Below are 22,130 nucleotides of genomic sequence, written 5' to 3' on the forward strand. Positions count from 1 at the left end.
ACTGAGACCCACCTTTTGCCCATTGCATGCATTCCTTCCTAGGTAGGGGCTGCGTGGTCTCTTTAATAAGGTCTCTCTAGCCAGGGAGGGCTTCAAAGACGTGAGACCTGTGAGTCACAGGGGGTCTCACACGCAGAAGGGCCCTGCCCTTGGTTTAACACTCAGCTGTCAACATCTGGAAACTGAAGACTTTTTTAACGGGCACCCTTTTAGTTTCGCTGGGCACTGGGGCCTGCACATTGGCTAGTCTTGCCTCTACCCCTCAGGAACTAGCGAGGAGAGAGCAAAGAGTAGCCTCTCTCCTACAGCGCTGACTTCTGACTCCATTCCTTGCTTTCTTTTTAAACAGGTCACCAGATCACTGGCCCGGGGATCCTCCAACTCAGGGAACCCCCAGACCAGCCACTCTGGGCTTTCATCTTCATCTGGGCGCCAGTGTTGTGCAGGGTTCCCCAGAAAGCAGTTCTGAGTGAGGGACACCCATGACCTATTGTATGAACAGCTCAGTCGCATAGACACGACCACATTCCAGGGAGGATGCATTTCCCCGCTCCGATCTCCTACATCGGTTTTGAACTTTCATTACGGCCCTAAGCTCTATTCTACTCCGAATCACAGTCAGTTCATATCCTCCCTCTCTTCCCTAGCTTGTGAGCAGTATGAGGACAGGAACCACAGTTTCCTCATTTCTGTCTCCCTTGATAACTTCAATAATGCTGTTGATAAGAGTAACATCAATAGCAAACATCTATTCCCTCTGTGCTCTGCACCAGGCACTGCCTTAAGCACTTGGCAAGCTACTGAAATCTCTAAATAACTCTACAAGGAAGAGTGTGTTATATTCCCATTTTACAGATGAGAAAAATAAGGCAGACAGAGGTTAAACAAGCAGGGAGGGATTCAATAAAAAGCTGTATTTAATCTTTACCATCTTGTTATCTGAACATCAGATAGAGTGCATCTAGTGTCAAACGTATATGATCACTTAACTTTAAAGCTTGAAGATCCTCTGCAATGAGCAAACTGGAGTCACAAGAGATTTAGTGGTTTATACAATGTTCCACAGGAAAATATTTCAACCAGTATCTGTTATCTGTAATTTTCTATTAATCACTAATATTTATTACAGTCTCTGCTGTCTAATCCAATTCTTGCCACTTTGCCACTCAGCCTTACGTAAATGATAAAGGAATAGCTCTACTCAGAACCCCTCTTGTGCCAATTATTCAGCTACTGTTGCTTTATCTCCAGACCTACCGGTGTAGCTGTACCGGCTTCTTGGTGATGCTGGGCCTGGGACTGCAAACCTTACCTCGGCTTTGCCGGCAACTCCCCTGAGGCTCTGACGACAGGGGGAGCTAGAGAGAGAGGATGTGCGTCTGGAGGACGGAGCAGGGACTGGCCCCTTCCTGTGGGTTTCCTGTTCCTACGACAGTCTCCTTTTCTCCAGTAGCAGCAGCTGAATCCAGTTTGCCATTCTGCAAACGCTCACAGGACCCGTGTCCTCACACCAGCTCAGAGAGGCCAGCACACAACAGTGAGCCCACCACTGAGCTTGGGTCCCAGCCCCACAGGCCGCTCTGAACTCAGTCCTCAGCCCCAGCTAAGCAGCACCCCACCTCGGAGGTCCAAGATGTAGCTCTGTGGGATCCCTCATGGAGTTCAAGTTTTTTAATTTATTTTGTTGAAGTGTAGTTGATTTACAATGTCGTGTTGATTTCTGCTGTACAGCAAAGTGACTCAGTTATACATATATATTACACATTCTTTTTCATATTCTTTTCCATTACGGTTTATCCCAGGATATTGAATACAGTTCCCTGTGCTATACAGTAGGACCTTGTTGCTTATCCAGTCTATGTATACTAGTTTGCATTTGCTCGTCCCAAACTCCCAGTCCGTCCCTCCCCCACCCCTGCCCTTGGCAACCACACATCTGTTCTCTCTGTCTGTGACTCTGTTTCGTAGATAAGTTCATTTGGGTCATATTTTAGATTCCACATATAACTGATATCATATGGTACTTGTCTTTCTCTTTCTGACTTGCTTCACTTAGTATGATACTCTCTAGATCCATCCATATTGCTGCAAATGGCATTGTTTCATTCTTTTTTATGGCGGAGTAGTATTCCACTGCATATATATATATATATATATATATATATATATATGTACATATATGTATACACACATATATATATATTACACCTTCTTTATCCATTCATCTGTCAATGGACATTTAGGTTGTTTCCATGTCTTGGCTGTTGTATAGTTCAAGTTTGGATCATTCCAACCTCTTCCCTCTGCCGTGCTGCCCTGAAGGAGGAACCTCAAGGTACATATTGTCTTCCTAGTTCTTAGTACTTAGTACTTCTTCATATTAAATTATCTCGGTTAAAATAACTGGTTTGGGGTGGTCACTACAGAAGCCACCTGGCAATGTCTGTCTAGCATAGGTGTGGCCGATAACACAGGTGATGGAATCAGGGTCCTTCAACAGAGCTCTCAGCTTACTGCAAGACGGCAGCTCCTTGGATTTGCTCGCGAACCTTTAGAAAAGGCTGTCTTGGGTAATGAGAAAATCCATGCAGGGGTGGAGGTTCCACCAAGGGAAGCAGCTGGAAATTGCCAGAGTGAATGAAAAAGGCCCACACAATGTAAAATGATGCAGCCCCCATGGAAAACAGTATAAAGTTTTCTCAAAAAACTAGAAATAGAACTACCATATGATCCAGTAATTCCACTCCTGTTTATACCCTAAAATAACGAGAACAGTATTTCAAAAAGATACATGCACCCCAGTGTTCATAGCAGCACTATTTACAATAGCCAAGATATGGAAGCAACCCAAGTGTCCATCAACAGATGAATGGATAAAGAAGATGTGGTCTATATACAATGGAATATTACTCAGCCTTAAAAAAGAATGAAATAATGCTATTTGCAGCAACATGGATGGCCTTGGAGGGCATTATGCTAAATGGAAGAAGTCACACAGAGAGAGACAAATAATGCATGTTATCATTTATACATGGAATCTAAAAAAGAAGACAAACTAGTGGATATAACAGAAGCAAATTCATAGATACAGAGAACAGACAAGTGGTTACCAGAGGGAAGGAGCAAAATAGGGGTAGAAGAACAAGAGGCACAAACTACTAGGTATAAAATAAGCTATAAAGATGTACAATATGGGGAATATAGCCAGTATTTTATAGTTAACTATAAGTGGAGTATAACCTTTAAAAACCATGAATCACTATGTTGTACACCTGTAACTTATACTGTATATGAACTCTACTTCAATTTGTAAAAAATGGAGAAAAACAGAAAGAAAAAGGCCCACAATAAGGTCAAGGCATTGATCAAAACATATTTTTCAAAATTAAGGGCTTCCCTGGTGGCGCAGTGGTTGAGAGTCCGCCTGCCGATGCAGGGGACATGGGTTTGTGCTGTCCGGGAAGATCCCACATGCCGTGGAGCGGCTGGGCCCGTGAGCCATGGCCGCTGAGCCTGCGCGTCCGGAGCCTGTGCTCCGCAACGGGAGAGGCCACAACAGTGAGAGGCCCACGTACCACAAAAAAAAAAAAAAAAAAAAAAAAAAATTTTCAAAATTATAAACTGATCCATGGGGCAGCCTCAAGTCTCTCCATGCTGGAATGTATTTTCAAGTTTTTAAAGGATATATATAATATAAGCTTGCAAATGGCAGAGTTGCAACTTATGAATATGTATTTGTATTTATATATATAGCTCCCTTTCTGTTTGCTTCAGCAGCTGAACAGGTCCCTGTGCCAGGTGAGGGTCCAGGGGCCGAGGGTCCCAGGAGCAGCCACAAGAGTCCCGTGTGTCCCTCCCTGCCCGGATCCGTGCACCATGACCTTGGCCAGAGCTGGTTCTTTCCTCACATGTTGGCTTGTGTGGGGAGATGAGAAGAGAAGGCAGCCAGGCAATGAAAGTTCAAACCAGGCTGTCAGTGAGCAGGGGGGCCAGGGCAACTCAGCCTCCAAGGATGCAAACTGAAGGAGAGCCAATGAAAGAGAGAGGGAGAGGATGCGCACGGCAGAAGCTCTGACGTCTGCAGGAACCTCCATGCTCATGTTCTGAATTTGCTTTCATATGAAAACTGTTAGCTCCCCCAGCCCAGATTGAGTCTTGGCGTCTGAAGCCAAACTGGAGGTCTGACTTGGCTTCCCCTTCACGCTTTCCACACTTCAGAGGTTTGCCAGGGCTCTGGGATCTGCTAAGCTGGACCAGCAGAGATCCAAGGAGACGGGAGGTGATGCCCGGCCTTTGTCCCCTCGCAGGCCATCCTCCCTCTCATCCCCAGCTCTTCCAAGCAAATGACACACTGAACTTCATCCCAGGACAGGAGTGTAACTTAGTCGTCCAGGGCTGGAAGGAACTGGAGAAACCAGAGGATGAAGCACGGGGCCTGGAAGGTCCATTGGTTCACCTGATCAGACACATGATTCTTGAGTGGGTGGTCAACCCACGTGTGAGTGAGAGGAGGGGGAACGGAAGTGAGCGGAAGAGGCCAGAAGGAAGGGAATCCACACCTCTTCTTTGGGGGCATGAGAGAAATGATTCCCCAAGAGAGTAAAAGGCCTGGCCCAGTTCCTGCTGCTTGCTGGTGGTGTCCACGGGACCAGAACTTGGGTCTCCGGACTTCTAGAACAGGGTTCTTTCCATTACCTCACTCTGACGGTGTGACTGATAGAATCATATCGCCCGGAATGGTGCCACTTGTTCCTCAGGAAATGAGAATAAAAGATGGGTGGGGTGGGCGTGCGTTAAGTAATAACTTCAAAGACAGAGCTTGGCTGGACCTACCAGTGACCATTGGCTTGGCCCAAACCCAAAGTGTCTTTCTTTTAATAGACTGAATTTGCTCTGCCCATCAGCCCTGGCAAGCGTGATTCTCTCCCAGCCTCCAGCCCTGACGTGTCCCGCAGGAGCAGCAGTCTGTGCACAGCTAACATTTCAAATCAAGCTGGCGTGTGTTCTGATTGGAGGGCTCTGATTTCCAGCTCAGGACATCAGCTGAAAACCAGTAGGCAGATATCCAGCTGATAAATGATTGGATCTGATTCTCCTTAGTGACAGGTGGAAAGAAACAAGCTAGGTGATCAAATGGTCAAACAATGAGTATTTGTTAAAGGGCCACCATGTACCCACCATCATGCTTGGAGAAGACCTGTCCTCACAGAGCTTTTGGTCTGAGACAATAAGATATTAACACATGTAAAAGTAGAGAGCAGCCTAGCTCTACGATCACACTGTAATTTGCTCTGGTCTGGTGAGGGTCAGTAAAGGATGTGACAGAGAACAAACTTATGGAGATAGTTGGGCGGGGCGAGGGGTGGAGATAAATTAGGAGTTTGGGATTAACATATACACACTACTATATATAACATGGATAGACAACAACAGTAGAGCACAGGGAACTATACTCAATATATCCTGTAATAACCTATAATGGAAAAGAATCTGAAAAAGAATATACATATGGGCTTCCCTGGTGGCGCAGTTGTTGAGAGTCCGCCTGCCAATGCAGGGGACGCGGGTTCGTGCCCCGGTCCGGGAAGATCCCACATGCCGCGGAGCGGCTGGGCCCGTGAGCCATGGCCGCTGAGCCTGCGTGTCCGGAGCCTGCGCTCCGCAGCGGGAGAGGCCACAGTGGTGAGAGGCCCGCGTACCGCAAAAAAAAAAAAAAAAAAAAAAAGAATATACATATAACTGAATCACTTTACTGAACACCTGAAACTAGCACAACATTGTAAATCGACTATACGCCAAGAAAGATGATTTTAAAACGAACAAATAAAATGGTTAAAAAAATAAAAATGAAAAAAAGGATGTGAGAAGAAGTATTAGTGTAGAGAAATGTGGGAGACACAACCGCTGTCTTCAAATGAGATGAAGAGACCAGCCCTGTTTCGTGTTGCTCCAGAGAACCAAGGGAGCAGGGGAGACACGTTTGGGCTCCATAGAAAGCAGATGGTTTAATAACTGGAACCGTCCAAAATGGTAGGGCTGGCTCGGTAGGCAGAGGGCTCTTTGTCATCAGAAACGTGCAGTCACAGCTGCACAGAAGCCTGTCACAGACACACAGGAAGGGGTCCACTTTGGGGTGGGAGATGAGGGTGACCTCAGAATTTCCCCCTTCTCTCCAATTCTCAGATCCTAAGTCTGGTATAGGAAAGGATTACACTGCAGGTTAACCGTGATCAGTAAGTGCAGCAATAGCAAGAAAAAATGCTGTCACTTCTTGCAGCCTCCAGCTCTTCAACTGGTAGATGAGGAAGATGGCTGCCTGCCCCAGAGAGTGGCTTTAGGAAATCAGAAGGTGCATCTGCCCGCAAAGAAAACATGCATATGAGCGCACGCTTACTAGAGATGTCGGGGTGGAGGCGTGGCCAGTGAAAACCTATGAGGAAGAGGTAAGGAAGAAGCCTGCACAGTGACAGGACTGTATATAACTATATATAACAGGACAATAATAGCCACTATTATCTATTGAGCCCTTACAATATAGCAGGCATTTTCAGGCCACACTTAGTCTCCCCACAGCCCTAGTTAAACAATATATGCCTGTGTTACAGGTGTAACCTGGAGCTCAGAGAGGCTATACAGCCAGCGCGCAGCGGAGGCTGACTTGGGGTCCCGGTTCGCGTGACTTCCGAGCTCTGAGTCTCCATCAGCAGGCGGCACTGTCCTCGCCTCCCCTCCACAGATGTCCTGGGCCTTTGATGGAGCTGGATCTGGGGGGCACCTGCGGATAGATAGAGCGCTTTTACCTTGACCACATGGAGCTTGGGCAGCAGGTTGCAGTCGGCCAGGGTCAGCTCGTCTCCGTCCAGGAACTTGCGCCGGGAGCCCTTGTCATCGTCCCCGCGAGCGTTGGCGTCGATCTCCTCCGGCAGAGGGGTATTCAGGTAGTCATCCAGTTTCTTCAGTGCCTTGGTCAGGCCTCGCTCAAGGGCTGGTGTGGAACAGCAAAAGAAGTGTCTTTAGTCAACCGTCCGGCCACTGGAGGCAGCCACGGGGTCTTCAGAGCAAAGGAGCTTATCCAGAATCCCGTCCCCCTCATCACACCGGTTCCCCCCACACAACAGAGTACCTGACAGCCAGGTACACGATGCCATAGAAGAGTATTAAACAGCCTGAAAAAGCAAACCTTAACCAAACAATAAACATTTGCTAATCCTTTTTTTGGGGAAAAGATCATATAAATACAGAAATGCAACCATCAGGAGATCTATCAAAGCTTGTACAGTACTCCTCTCCAACAGATGTAATAATAATTGTCAGTTTTCATTTTCTCTTCTGCTCATCTGAATGTTGCTGATATTCCGCAATTAACCCGCATAATAATTTTGTAGAAAGAGAGAACTATTAAATAAGTAAATAACAACTGCATAGAGGTCCTAGGACAGAGATAGGCACCAGATTTGGGGGCAGCCTTAGCTATGGCTAACCCAACCTCAGAAGGAGAGGTGTGAAGGCTTCCAGGAAGACGTGACATAGGACAGGGAGTGAGCACCCCATGACCAGGGCTGCCCCCAGAGATCCCGTGGGTATCAAGGAGGCATCCTTGAGTTTAATCTAGAGGGGTTGTTCTAAAGCTCAGAGAGGTCCAAAATGGAATGGCCAATGCACTGGGCAGCAGGCTCTACCAAAAATGTGCAACCCTGCCTGCATGGAAACCTGTCATGGGTGCAGCTCAAAGAGTGAAAATCCGAGCGAAGACAATGTGGCAGGAGACTTTTCCAGTCTTGCCCCGGTGATTATCTATCAAATAATATACTTACAGGACGGGGCTTCCCTGGTTTCGCAGTGGTTGAGAATCCGCCTGCCGATGCAGGAGACACGGGTTCGAGCCCTGGTCCGGGAAGATCCCACATGTCGCGGAGCAACTGGGCCCGTGAGCCACAACTACTGAGCCCGCGCGTCTGGAGCCTGTGCTCCGCAACGAGAGGCCGCGAGAGTGAGAGGCGCACGCACCGCGACGAAGAGTGGCCCCCGCTCGCCACAACTAGAGAAAGCCCTCGCACAGAAACGAAGACCCAACACATCCATACATAAATAAATTTTTTTTTTTTTTAAAAAAAGAACAGAACAAAATACTCAGAAGAGCAGCTATAGAAAATCACTATCACTCAGAGTCCTTCAACAAGAAATCTCACCGACCACTCCAGTCAGAGAACCCGAATCTAGAAACTGTCCACCTGAGTGCTGGAGAAGATGGCTGGCCAGGTCATTGGCCAATGCACCTGTCATCGGCCCACCCCACCCCACCCCACCCCAGTGATTGCTTTTTCCAGACTCTGGTTTAGAGATTGACACCGAGGTGGTGGGAATCAGTGTGGATGTTAATTTCAGCAGCTAACAGGCGGGAGCTGCCTCTGGAGGAAGAGCCCAGAGGGCTGTGCTCTTACTCAGATTTTTCCCAAACGTGCGAAGCTTCTGTTAGCTCCTCCTCACATAACCCGCGTTTGTCTTTTCATGGAAAGACTTTGTCTGAGACAACGAAACGACACCAGCCCAAGATACATCCACTGAACGCTTACTGGAACTTGTGAAAACAGGCTGGAGGTTGGATGTGGGATCTCAACACTTCCTTCTCCCTGGCATTTGAACTTGGACTTCATCATCTGCTTTGTGTTTCCAGTTTGGGAGAATAGAGTGAGTGGGGCTGGGTGGAATGCGTGTAATCCCCTTCGTAATTGTCTAGACTGGGATGGCACTGCAAGCCTATTCAAAGCCCCAGCAGAGTGGGCCCACCATACCTCTTAGCACCCCAGCTCACCCCCACTGAAGCAGCTGTGATTTATATTGGGTCTCTTTGCTTCCACAAATCCTGCTATACCCCTTTCAGTTATGGAGTTGATGACAAAATCTTGATCCTAATGGAGGAAGGAAAAATCAGAGAGAACGCCTGCTGAAATTTGATGAGCTGATATCATCCGAGGGAAAGAGACATTGATGGGATACCAGACATTGCAGGTTCTAACTCCAAATGCCCCCAGACACCTGAGCAGGTCCCTGCCCGAGTGCCCGGTCTTGGAAACGTGAAATTTGGTAAGAGGGGCCTAGAACAGCAACTGAAGCTCTTTGGGAGGATAGTTCTGGAGAAATTTCAACTCTCTCTCTCCAGCCGTCCCTTAAGGTGGAAGGGTAAAGTTTGGCAATGGGCAGGGTCATCGCCTTATGTCACAACTACGACACGCCATGTAACATACCAAGTCAGGATGTTCTGAGGACATCTTCCCAGTGTCAGTTGCCTCACTCGTGTTTGTGCATTTTTGATCAGGAAACGCGAAGGCCGGAGTTGGCGATAATCACGGTAGAGAAGAGAGGAGACGAGGCAGCAGGGAAGGGCCCATGTGACAGAGCTGACCCTGTGTTTAAATCTGGACCCCTCCCAGGGTGAATTTAACTGTGATGCTGCTGAGGCTTACACTCCAAGGCCTTGAACTTGACTTTTCAAATTCCCTATTTATTGTATTGGCTTCCGACTCCGCAAATCCTGGAAAAGACCTTGACCCTGGCACTTATGGAGTGTGACCTTGGCAAGCTCCTCAACCACTCTGAGCATTGCTTTTCTCATCTCAACGGCAGGATTAAAAATCCCTAACTCTCATGAGGCCATTGGAAGGATTAACTCAGCCAATGCAGGGAAAGCATGTCATGCAGTGCCTGGCTCCTACTAGAACATCAGTTGATGACACTTACTGCCATTGTGTTATCAAACGTGGCAGTCATCCTGCTCTCTGTTCCTCACCGTACACTCTCGGTCAGTATATTCCTCAAAAAATCCAAGGTAAGGCAGAGCACGAGAGATTCTAAGCTCCAATTCTGAAGCCCAGTCCCTAGAGGAGGAAATTCAAAGGCCTGCAGCTTGGCTTCTCTTACTGACTGAATGTCCAGCCACAGCCCTGTCCCTTACCCTCCCTCAGGATCCTTCTCGGTGACAAGCTGTGTTGAGAGGTGGGGCCAGAAGAGATAGACATGCTGTGTTGTTGAATGACAAAGCCCAGCACCAATACATTATCTGCTGGTTCTTTCCCCACTACCTGCCAACTCATTGTTTCTTCTGACCCCGGCTCAATCTGGCATCCATAGAATTTAATGATCTCTTTTGGCTAATGGTACCCAGGTCGTGAAACCGTTGCTGTTAAACTTTCTGCTCTGGTGAGGGGATGTGAAAGAAACCAGAGCGACAAGAAGATGTTAATTCCTTCTGTGTTGGCATTTGAAACCCTCCCTCCAAAAGACTTCCTCTGAGTAGCAGGACGGCGTTGGGTGGGGAGGTGGGGGGAACCTCAGAGAGCAGCAAGGAAGCCCGAGGCCAGGGGACCCCGAGACCCGGGACCACTAACGTCCCAGGCACTTGATGGATCCCCAGTCCTTGAACTGCTTTCTTCCCCTCTCTACCCCACCCTTCCCGTAAAGATTTATTCCATACCACACACAAACACACTGGGTAAAATATGTGATGAGGAAACAAGGGGAATAGTTCATAAATATTCTCAGCCATATGCAAACAATCTCAAATTTATTTTTCTCTTTTTTAAGGAGGAAAAAAAAAATCCACCCATTCCATGATCACTTCCAGATTCACTGAGGTTGATATTACATAAGACCCAATATTGTTTTCTCTTCGTAGAGAAATAATGACTTGGAAACGGCAATTTGAGCTAAGAAAATAATATACTCTTACCCGGGCATGGAGGCTGAATGGGGACCAGGGAGCCAAGACTCAGCCTCCAACAAGCTCTTGCAAGCAGGGCTCAGCCCTGGTTTGCTGGCAAGCTTTGTGCAGTGGGGATACCAAGGAGCAAAGAGCCATGCAGACCCCTGGGGGCGCAAAATTCACTTGCAGCTGAGCAGATGTCACAGGTGGCCTTTGAAAGGACAGGAGCAGCCCTGTGGGCCCGGGTTGCTATGTTCTCAGTTTCTCGTATGTTATTTTTCTCTGGCACGTGAACTTGCCGACAGATAAGAACCAGGGGTCCACCTCTGATCATGGTCCGCAGCCTGGATGGGGGGGTCTGTTCACCTCTCCCGTGGAGAAGGCGATGGTGGTCACTGGTAGCCTACCCCAGAGCGGGCACCCTGTACCCTGCTGTGTTCCTTTTCCCGCTCGAATCCTGTTCCCCAGCACCGGCACGAAATACACTTACTGATGTTCTGAAGTGGACCAGGGGTGTTTATGCCACTGATCATTTAAATACACAACGAAGCTATTGAGATGAGAGTTATTATTCATCCCCATTGAACAGATAAAGACATTGAGTCTTAGTCCCATCCAAGGCCCACAGGCCTGTGCCAGCAGGCTGTTCAAACGACTCCTGGGACATGCCATGAAAAACGTACCTTGTTTTGTTTTTAACCGCTTTGCTCTTCCTGACAGGCTCCCGACCCGTGGGTCATGGGAAAACGACAAATTTAATTTAGTCCATTCTGGACTAGAATCTAGTTGATGTAATAATCTAAATAGTCCCTCTAGGGAATTCTCAGTCTCTTTTGCATAAAAATGCTCAGTTACTCGGAGAGCCTCCTCTCCCCTGCTCTTCCCCCTGAATAAATGGGAGCAGGTAGGGGAGGAGGATCCCGGGACCTCCTGGCACTGGGGAGATGGGAATCCCGAGGTCTGTCGGGTGGACGGCTTGGGGAGGCTACCACAGCGGCTCTATCTCTTCTCAGTGACGCTGACCCTCCACATCCTTCCAGAGTAACCGTGGGGATGTGGACCCTTGGGTGGTGGTCAGAGGTGGTATGTTGCCTGCCTCTGTCCAAAACTTTGATTAGGAAGGATACCCGAGCAAAACACCCCATGGGGCTCACCAGACACGCCTCTAGTTCCCTTTCTCCCTGCCTCTCTCTCCTCCTTCATCCCCAAAACCCCTGTTTCAGTTTCCTATGTCAAAGATTCCATCAACCACAGAGCAGCTATCCTCCCTGTGAGCTGAGTCCTCCAGGCCTGGTTCCTGATGTGCGAAAATTGAGAGAAAAAGGCATTTAGAACGTTTTAAGACAATAGCTTGGCTTGCAAGGCTACTGTCTTGTTGAAAATGCTATTTTGAATATCAGAAGCTAAACATTAAATTCGTTTTTCTTTCTTAGAATTCCTTCTATAGAAACCCTCATCTCTCATGGAGTTGATGGAGGCCTAGGACAGATTAGACTTATGTACTCAGGAAAATATTCTCCAAATAGTAATCCTATCATATGAATTAAAAGCAAAACGAGGATTTAAAACCAGGGCTGCTGGATTCTAAAACTTAAACTTCTTCTACTCTTCAAGGCCATGTCTGGATGCTAAGGACTGGCTCACTGCTCCCTGGGGGTCCCACCCAGTCTGCCATCTTCCTTCCATACTGCAGACCTTTCTCACGTACCCTTATCCTCTGACAAGAGTGTGGCTGGCTATCAGGACACCATTCCTCGTGTCCTAGCTTCCAGCTATTTGATAACATATTTGTGCTCTGCTATTCATGGGTTGCTTTTAGCTATCATCCTTGGCGCTCTCAGTAACCATGATTGGCTCTAGAAGGACAAATCTCTGAAGAGAGAGCCTACCGGGGCCCTTTGCATCATTCCTTCGTAACAAAGAGCAACTCTGCCTGTACTCGGGGCCAATGCTGTCCCATTACCTCAGTGACAGCAGAACATCTGGGTGAAGAAAGAAATCCATTTGGGTTTTGCCTATGAAGGAAGAAATATCTAGCTATTGAGAAATACCTGGCTGACTGAATGAAGCTTTTATTTTCATCTTCTCATTTGAGACCATGTCAATATAAAGGATGCAAAAAAAAAAAAATGCTGCTGTGGTTTGAGGGAGACCGCAACACAGATGTTTCTGGCTATCACATATTCTTGGAGGGAAAATACAAAGATGGCCTCACCTTGTTGATCTTCGAGAGCTTTAAGCATGAATGAAAATGTGATGAGAACAACAAAAATTAAAATCAAATAGTCAGAATTTACTATCACTTCTTCCTCACCTCTTGGAGAAAGAAGGCTTTCTTTAGAAACCAAGAGAGGTCAAATTGTTCTTCCGTGAGATGCCCAGGGCCAGAGATCCAGGAGACAGGAGGAGGTGGGAGAGACAGACAGGCCCAGGAGAGTTATGGGAGGCGGGGTCGAAGAGGAGCGGTGGGCCAGTGGGCAGAAACGTAGGTGCTGTCATAAAGAACACAATTTTGGGGCTTCCCTGGTGGTGCAGTGGTTGAGCGTCTGCCTGCCGATGCAGGGGACACGGGTTCGTGCCCCGATCCGGGAAGATCCCACATGCCCCGGAGCGGCTGGGCCCGTGAGCCATGGCCGCTGAGCCTGCGCGTACAGGCTCCGCAACGGGAGAGGCCACAACAGTGAGAGGCCCGCGTACTGCAAAAAAAAAAAAAAAAAAAAAGGAATATAATTTTGAGGAGAGAAAAAGATGTTCTAAGGGCATATGTAGGACTTTCAGCTTTGTGACGGGCAGTGTTATTTCCTCTCACTCAAAATCTTCTGTAAAGATCTGAATTCCTCTTCCAGGTTTTGGAATTAGAGTCATGTAGCTTTTCTCTGTTGCAAGAGTCCTTAAAGAGAGGAAGGTGGTCCAGTTATATTTGGGTTACATGAGTATGCATGACCACATAGGGGGAAAATTATAAAGCAGGTAGAAACTGGGGGCCACACCCACTCTGATTCACAGTGACCCTTCTAGAACACAAAGCAGGTAAGGGGTGGCTGATCTCCATGGTCCCTTAACTCGTAAAGCAGTGTCTCTGCCGGGTCCTTAGACCACAGTGAGACAGAAATGGGAGCAGGGTCGTAGGAGATGGGAATGGCTTTCCTTCCCATCACAGCGGGCCCTTCTCTGCTGTGCCTGGGTCCTCTGGCTATGTTGGCATATCACTGGTATCATCAGGGAAGGGACGGAGAGATACTGGGTCGGGGGTGTCAGCCAGCCCTGGACCGGGCTGCCCGAGAGGGCCTGTGATACCAGGCAAGGTGGTCCAGAGCTCCAGTGTTCAGGAGACCTAGGTTTGAATCCTGCCACTGTCTCTACAGAGTCTGGGGGGACTTAATGGAACACCATTGTTATTATACTAATTATTATCATTATTATGGCTGTAGAATGTAAGTTTATGAGAGGATGGATTAAGGACAGAGTGGGTAAAAGATGAGAGCAAGAGATAAACTCAAGGCAGAAGCTGGCTGTCTGAAGTGAGGCTTATCCCATCACCCCAGAACTTCGCAGGTCCAAGGAGAATTGAGGGAGCTCAGAGGGTGAAGCCCACTCCAGCATTCCTCAACATGCTCGGGACCCCAAGTCTCCTGGAATCATCTCTTTGGGTTGAGCGTTTTTCTCTCTGGGCTATTTGGGTGCGTCAGATATTCTTGGTTTGATGGTTTGGAGAATTCACGTCCACTTTGGCATCACACCAGGAATGGTGGACTTGGCCTCACAGAGAGAAGGATGCTGTCAAATGGGCTCTGTCTGTGACGGGCTCATATGTGGGAAGCAGTTCCCGGGCCCCCATTTCTAGGCACTGGTGAAAACCGGAAAGGCAGAAAAACAGTGGTTTATGAGAAAGCAAAAAGCAATGACAATTTCAGCAGACCCCCTAGTGTTCCCTTGTGTGGCGTCACCTGGGCTTGAGAAGAGTCTGCAGCTCATGCTGCCATGAGTATTATTCCTCCACTCTAGAAGGGATTTTGACCTTGAATGAGAGGGATTTTAAATGGCAAATTCCTGTGGTTCTTCTAATAAGAGGCCAGTAGATAATTCTCTACTCCCAAGGCAGGATTCAACTCTTACAACTATGGTGGATTGGGATCTAGGACATCGTTGGATACCTCCTTATCCCCCTTTCATGGAGAGAATCACGGAGTGAATGGGGCACTCTCTGACAGATTCCCAAGCAATTCCAAAGGATTTTTCTTGAGGAAGAGACAGATCCTCTGCAGAGCTTCCTCCTCAAGCCCTGTAGGGCATCGTTGTGAATAATCATCTTATTTATACAGCTCCACAAATCAACTTCATATTTGCCCTTTGTTCAGAAGTATTATTCCCAACAAAAACAAACAGCAATAACAAATATTTTTCTTTAAGAAAGATGACTCTTTGGCAATTATCTGGCTGTGTTTAAAACACCAGCGTGGTAAAGAATTTAGGACAATCCAACATGCCTTTCATAAGCTATGATTTTAAAGTATGAGGGGAGGTATGGATCACATAGACAATTCCAGATTCAGATAATTTGCTAAATCTCCTAAAAGCCACAGTAAATTTGAAGAGAAAGATTATCACTTAGCTCCTCACATGTAGGTTTCCTTTTGTGGACACAGTCTGTAACATGTAAACGCCCCAAATGTTTATTTATGAACAGGAGGAGAGAGACAGAGAGACACTGAATGCAGCCAGCTGAAGAGGAAAATGCAGAAACTCACCAGGGAGGGTAAAAACTAGCTGGAGCCGCCAGGAGGGAATGTGGTCTCCATTAGGGAGCCTGGCCCCGACTTTTGTGATGGGGAGGTGGCGCCCTCTACTGGCTGAAGGAGATTTAAAAAAAAAAAAAAAAAACAACTCTTCTGCAACTTCCACAGTGAACACATATGTGTGTTTTCTATTAGGCTTTCCAGAAACTCATAAATGGTTGTAAAACCCATTGTGCTAATAGGAAGAGCGACATAAATGCTGACTAAAGCTATTAATGCTGGTTGTAGTTTATGCAGCGGACTAAATCAGGCTGAAAACTGGGAGTTTTTTTACAGTGTCTTTCTAACAGGTTATTTTTAAGTATCAGGCCATAGATTAGATGGAGTGCTGATGTTCAAACATTTGGAAGGAGCTGGTCAAGGGAGATTCTAACTTTCTCAGTCATCTGTTCCAGTGTTTAGACCTAGAGACTTTCATTCTCAACTCTCAACCCCTCCAAACAGGCTGAAATGATTTAACCACATTCTGTCTTGCTTCATCCTCAAGTGGCCACATCTTTTATGTAAGAGCTATTAACAGCTTTAAAAACGGCCACCCTGCTGTCACAGCTCTGAATTTAAATGATTACTGGTTCTAGTCGTTTTGTGATTATAAATTCCTTTCCAGTTGGCCCATTCTTTCATTTGTTAAACGGATATCTATGGAGCGCCCTCTATGGGCCAGGTTTGGGACTCCTAGTCCACAACGGATTGCCGAGTTAGGACTCTAGAGGTGAAACTGGGATGGTTGGGTACATATAGCGAAACATACATGGTAGTTGTTCAATCAGTATTTGTTGTTTTATGAGTTGATTTGATCCCAGTTTCCGAAATGACCTACCTACTCTTGTTCAAAAACTCTGTACCACGTGCATTTTCAATAATGAACTGTATTAAATGTATACTGTGCCCAGATCAAGTGCACAGACCATGGGACCAGCTGCTTGGGTTGGGATCCCAGCTCTGCCACATACTACCTTAACCTCTGGTATCTCAGTTTCCTCATGTGCAAAATAGACATCATAGCACAGCACACCTTAGAGGATGGCCGTGAATAATGCCTGCAGAGGGCTTGGGACAGCACTTGGCATACAGTAAGTGGTCGTTATGTGTAGTCTGTGATGATGCTGGTGTATAAGGATCAAAGCTACAAAACAGCTAATAAATTCTTAGAGTTGCAAGGAGAAGGACTGCTTGATAAATATTGTGCTTGACTGGTCGTCTGCCTCGAGGAAGTCACCCCGGATGAATTAGGCAGAGTCTTTTTTCGTATGTTCAGCTGGTCCTTTCACTCTGACTCTGATGCCGTGACCACAGTCCCACCAGAGTGGGCCTTCTTCCTAACAGTCACGCAATGAGGCAAACTTAGAGGCTAAGATGAGCGGGGTTGGGGGTGACCGACACTTTTGCAGAATTTCCCAGATAGGCCACAATTACATCTGCCCCCTCCCTTGCTCAGAGCAGATCTCTGGGTGCCCGCTCTTCCCCCTCCCCATGAATTACAGTCTGGGAGCGGGAAACTCTCCACTGTGTATTATAACTTTTACTAAACAGTTTTTGCCACGTGAGTCTTGTATCTCCTAAAGTTTGAAGTAGAAGTATTGCAGATTAAGTGTGCAATTTTATACTTCTGTTGCCTAAAATCTAGGTGGGGTAATGATTCAGAATTGGTCAACCCCAAGGGAGAATTTGAAATAGTATGCCTTTTTTTGGCATAGCTAGCTGAGATATTTTCACCACAGTTTTTTTTTAAAATCATACTAAATTGAAAGTGAATTATATGCAAGAATTCACTCTTACCTTCTTTGTTACCAAGAGAACCCAGATTTTTTTCAGAGTAGCAACATGCTGGGTCACAAATACTTATTTTCCCAGACTCCCAGACTAGAGGAGGCCAAATGATCAAGTTCTTGCCAATGAAATGTTAAGTGGAAATTGATGGATACGCTTCTGGGAAAGAAAGAAAAGACATAGCTGGCAGTGCCTGAACTCAGATGTAATGTCTGGAAGTGGAGCAACTATCTTGCGACATGAGAATGGGAGTCACACACTCAAGATGGAGAATCAGGTGCTCTAAGGAGCTGGGTCCATGACTTCTTGAAGAACTACAACTGCCTGGAATTCTCTCTTCTCTGGACATCTTGTGATGTGAGAAAAGCAAACTCCTATTAAGAAGTAAACATTTATAAAGATAAAGAATAAAATACCTAGGAATAAACCTATCTAGGGAGACAAAAGACCTGTATGAAGAAAACTATAAGACACTGATGAGAGAAATTAAAGATGATACCAACAGATGGAGAGATATACCATGTTCTTGGATTGGAAGAATCAATATTACGAAAATGACTATACTACCCAAAGCAATCTACAGATTCAATACAATCCCTATCAAATTACCAATGGCATTTTTTATGGAACTAGAACAAATAATCTTAAAATTTGTATGGAGACACAAAAGACCCCGAATAGCCAAAGCAGTCTTGAGGGAAAAAAATGGAGCTGGAGGAATCAGACTCCCTGACTTCAGACTATACTACAAAGCTACAGTAATCAAGACAATACGGTACTGGCACAAAAACAGAAACACAGATCAATGGAACAAGATAGAAAGCCCAGAGATAAACCCACGCACCTATGGTCAACTAATCTATGACAAAGGAGGCAAAGATATACAATGGAGAAAAGACAGTCTCTTCAGTAAGTGGTGCTGGGAAAATTGGACAGCTACATGTAAAAGAATGAAATTAGAACACTCCCTAACACCGTACACAAAAATAAACTCAAAATGGATTCGAGACCTAAATGTAGGACTGGACATTATAAAACTCTTAGAGGAAAACATAGGAAGAACACTCTTTGACATAAATCACAGCAAGATCTTTTTTGATCCACTTTCTAGAGTACTGGAAATAAAAACAAAAATAAACAAATGGGACCTAATGAAACTTCAAAGCTTTTGCACAGCAAAGGAGACCATAAACAAGACAAAAAGACAGCCCTCAAAATGGGAGAAAATATTTGCAAACAAATCAACAGATGAAGGATTAATCTCCAAAATATATAAACAGCTCATGCAGTTCAATATTAAAGAAACAAACAACCCAATCCAAAAATGGGCAGAAGACCTAAATAGACATTTCTCCAAAGAAGACATACAGATGGCCAAGAAGCACATGAAAAGCTGCTCATCATCACTAATAATTAGAGAAATGCAAATCAAAACTACAATGAGGTATCACCTCATACCAGTTAGAATGGGCATCACCAGAAAATCTACAAACAAGTGCTGGAGAGGGTGTGGAGAAAAGGGAACCCTCTTGCACTGTTGGTGGGAATGTAAATTGATACAGCCACTATGGAGAAAAGTATGGAGGTTCTATAAAAAACTAAAAATAGAATTACCATATGATCCAGCAATCCCACTACTGGGCATATGCCCAGAGAAAATCATAATTCAAAAAGACACATGCACCCCAATGTTCATTGCAGCACTATTTACAATAGCCAGGTCATGGAAGCAACCTAAATGCCCATCGACAGACCAATGGATAAAGAAGATGTGGTACATATATACAATGGAATATTACTCGGCCCTAAAAAGGAATAAAATTGAGTCATTTGTTGAGACGTGGATGGATCTAGAGACTGTCATACAGAGTGAAGTAAGTCAGAAATAGAAAAACGAATATTGCATATTAACGCATGTATGTGGAACCTAGAAAAATGGTACAGATGAACCGGTTTGCAGGGCAGAAGTTGAGACACAGATGTAGAGAACAAACGTATGGACACCAAGGGGGGAAAACCGCGGGGGTCTGGGGATGGTGGTGTGCTGAATTGGGTGATTGGGATTGACATGTATACACTGATCTGTATAAAACTGATCACTGATAAGAACCTGCAGTATAAAAAAATAATAATAAATGTTTAAAAAGAAGTAAACATTTATAAAGAGTGCTTAGAGAAGGGCATGGCACATAGTACTGATAAAATGCTACAAAGCTTTTTCTAAGTAAAATGAAATAAATATTTGCTTTAGGTTCTGTGATCAGGTTTGTATTATATGCAGCCAAACACAACCTTTGCCAGTACACATAGATATTGCCAATATTTCATTATTACATTATTATTCTAGCACCTTGGGCAGTGTCTGGTACTGAATACGTATTTGTTGAAAGACTGAGCTATTCAGTGGGGTTTGAGGAAAGATGAGAGGCCCTAAAATATAAATCCATGTCTCCCTATGTTTATGCAACTGGCTTCCTGTCCTTAGAGGACCTAGGATGGCTCCTTTCTTTGTGTGCTGAGAGCCCTTGGTTTCTGGGGGGTTGATGCAGCGATTCCATTTGTTTGGCCTGGCATGCCCTCTTGAAGGGGCATCAGAGCCAAATGAGACGCAAAGGCCATCACCAATCTGCAGCCCCCTGCCAACTGACGCAAGCAGTATGGAGGCCAAGGCCAGATCTGGGCAGAGTGTTGAGGAAGCTTGCTTTGAGGTCCCCACCATGGAAACAAAACATGGGTAACTGTCAACGCAAATGCCAGCGGGCATGTGACCATCAGAGTTAGAGCTGGGCGGGGTGGGGGGAGCTGAGAAATCACTGGGTGGGACCCTCTTCCCTGGAATATTCAGGAATGGAAGGCATTCTGGACATGCACACAGAGAAACGCATTTCTTACTATGATCCAGATCATTAAATGCTTCTTCAACTAGGAGCTCCTAGAAAAATAATTTGACCCCTGGCTTCTGGCTGGAAGAACACACTAGAATTTAGTCTTGGGTGCTTACTCTTCCCATTCTTGGAGATGTTTCACCTTTAACACCGAATATAACGTTCCTTGAATGTAGTTATAAAAATGAGGGTGACAAGAAAAATTCCATTTAAGCCAACACCACCATCCACATTGACAGTCTTCGTGGGGGGAACTGTTCAGATTTTTACACTTTTATTGATTGGTTTTAAATGAGGTTTTTCTTTTTTTTTTCCTACCATGATACTGGATTTAATATAACAGAGGTGATATAAGCATGACATGGTCTCAGTTGAGAGACAGTTCTAGCCATAGAGTATCATAAAATTTAAAAGGAGACTGGGAAGTGTCAGGGGTAACCAAGAGAATGGAAGGGGCTGTACAGTGGGACAGGCTTAAAGGTGAGTGCGGGACGGGCTGGAACAGGAAGCATCCTGGAGGAAGTGCTCCTGACACGGGTGAAGCGGGGTCAGCCCTTCCATCCTCTCTCAGTAAATGAGCAGAGAGGGTTGGGGCATCTCGAAGTGTTTGTGATAATGGATTGTTCATTCATTTAGCAAATGTTTATTGAGTACCTGTTCTGGGCTAGATGATGAGCTGGGGTCTGGGGATGAGAATGATGAATGAGACACAGGCAGCTTGTCTCCATGGAGACGGATGCCTAGACCCTACCTCCCAAAGCTCCCTCCTGGACCAGCAGCATCAGGACCACCTGGGAGCCCTCAGACCCACCCTAGACCCACTGCATCAATATCTGCATTGTCACAAGACACCTGGGGGATTCAAATGTACGTTCAAGTTGGTTAATGGTCTGGATCACAAGGCAAAGTGAAGTGCCACTTGAGCCTTGAGTCCTGAACTTAAGTGTCTCTTTAGTTCATGAGGCTTCTCAGGCTGAACTTACCAATAGGCTGGAGGTGGGTTGAGATGCCTTCCGGAAAGACAGTTCTAGAGCAGGGTTTTAAAGAAAGCTAGAGGTTTTAAAGTCAATATTCTGTGTAGCAACTTTGTTTTTCAATAAATTATCCTTGGGACTTCCCTGGTGGTCCAGCCATTGGTAAAGAATCTGCCTTCCAATGCAGGGGAGGCGGGTTCCATCCCTGGTAGGGAACTAAGATCCCACATGCCGCGGGGCAACTAAGCTCGCGCGCCACAACTACTGAGCTTGGGCGCCTCAACGAGAGAGCCCGCGTGCTGCAAAACTACAGAGCCCACGCTCTCTGGAACCCACGCGACACAACTACAGAGCCCAGATTCTCTGGACCTCACGTACCACAACTAGAGACAAGCCTGCACGCCACAACGAAAGATCCCTCATGCCTCAACAAAGATCCTGCGTGCCGCAACTAAGACCCGACACAGCCAAAAAAATAAAGAAAATAAATAATAAAAAAAAGAAGGAAGAAAATAAAATATTTTAAATAAGTGAATAAATAAATAATCCTCTCTAAGTTGCTGATAAATACCAAACTGCATTTAACCCCTGGTTTCAATTCTTATGTTTTAGTATTACTGGTTTGTAGCAAAAGAGTTTAAAAGCTGAGAAATGCCTGGTTTGCCCTGCGTCCATCTCTGGCTCCATCATGTCTTCGGAACAGTTTATCCACGCTTCAGCTTTTCTCGTGTGAAATGGAGAGAATGTTGCCCACCCTGCCGGGATAAGATGGCGACAGATTCGGCAAGGAGGATTCATAATTGGGGTGAATTTGAAGTTTTGGTTAGAAGGTTCAGCCCACTACCTGGATTTCACATCTTGTCATTTTCTGCCCCAGCTCCACCACAAATGGGGAACCCATTCTATGTGCTCATTTCCCCAGAGCCATTCTCCACCGAGAGTCAACAGAGAAGAGGGGGACTTTTCCCTCAAAGCTACGTTCTAATCACAGATGACAGACTATGAG

The 22,130-nt window shown here is 45.9% G+C and overlaps 1 protein-coding gene across 2 annotated transcripts in view; it reads right to left on the reverse strand.

Annotated features, from left to right (window-relative positions):
• The window catches only part of CLIC5 (chloride intracellular channel 5), a 112,510-nt gene that overhangs the window by 9,027 nt on the left and 81,353 nt on the right, over positions 1 to 22,130 (reverse strand). For both annotated transcript variants that reach the window (XM_067006336.1, XM_059077805.2), the window contains exon 5: positions 6,801 to 6,985. In XM_067006336.1, the coding sequence (XP_066862437.1) occupies positions 6,801 to 6,985 (185 nt within the window). The remainder of the gene's footprint in view (positions 1 to 6,800; positions 6,986 to 22,130) is intronic.

Source organism: Kogia breviceps, chromosome 10 (genome assembly GCF_026419965.1).
Source record: "Kogia breviceps isolate mKogBre1 chromosome 10, mKogBre1 haplotype 1, whole genome shotgun sequence".
NCBI lineage: Eukaryota > Metazoa > Chordata > Mammalia > Artiodactyla > Physeteridae > Kogia > Kogia breviceps.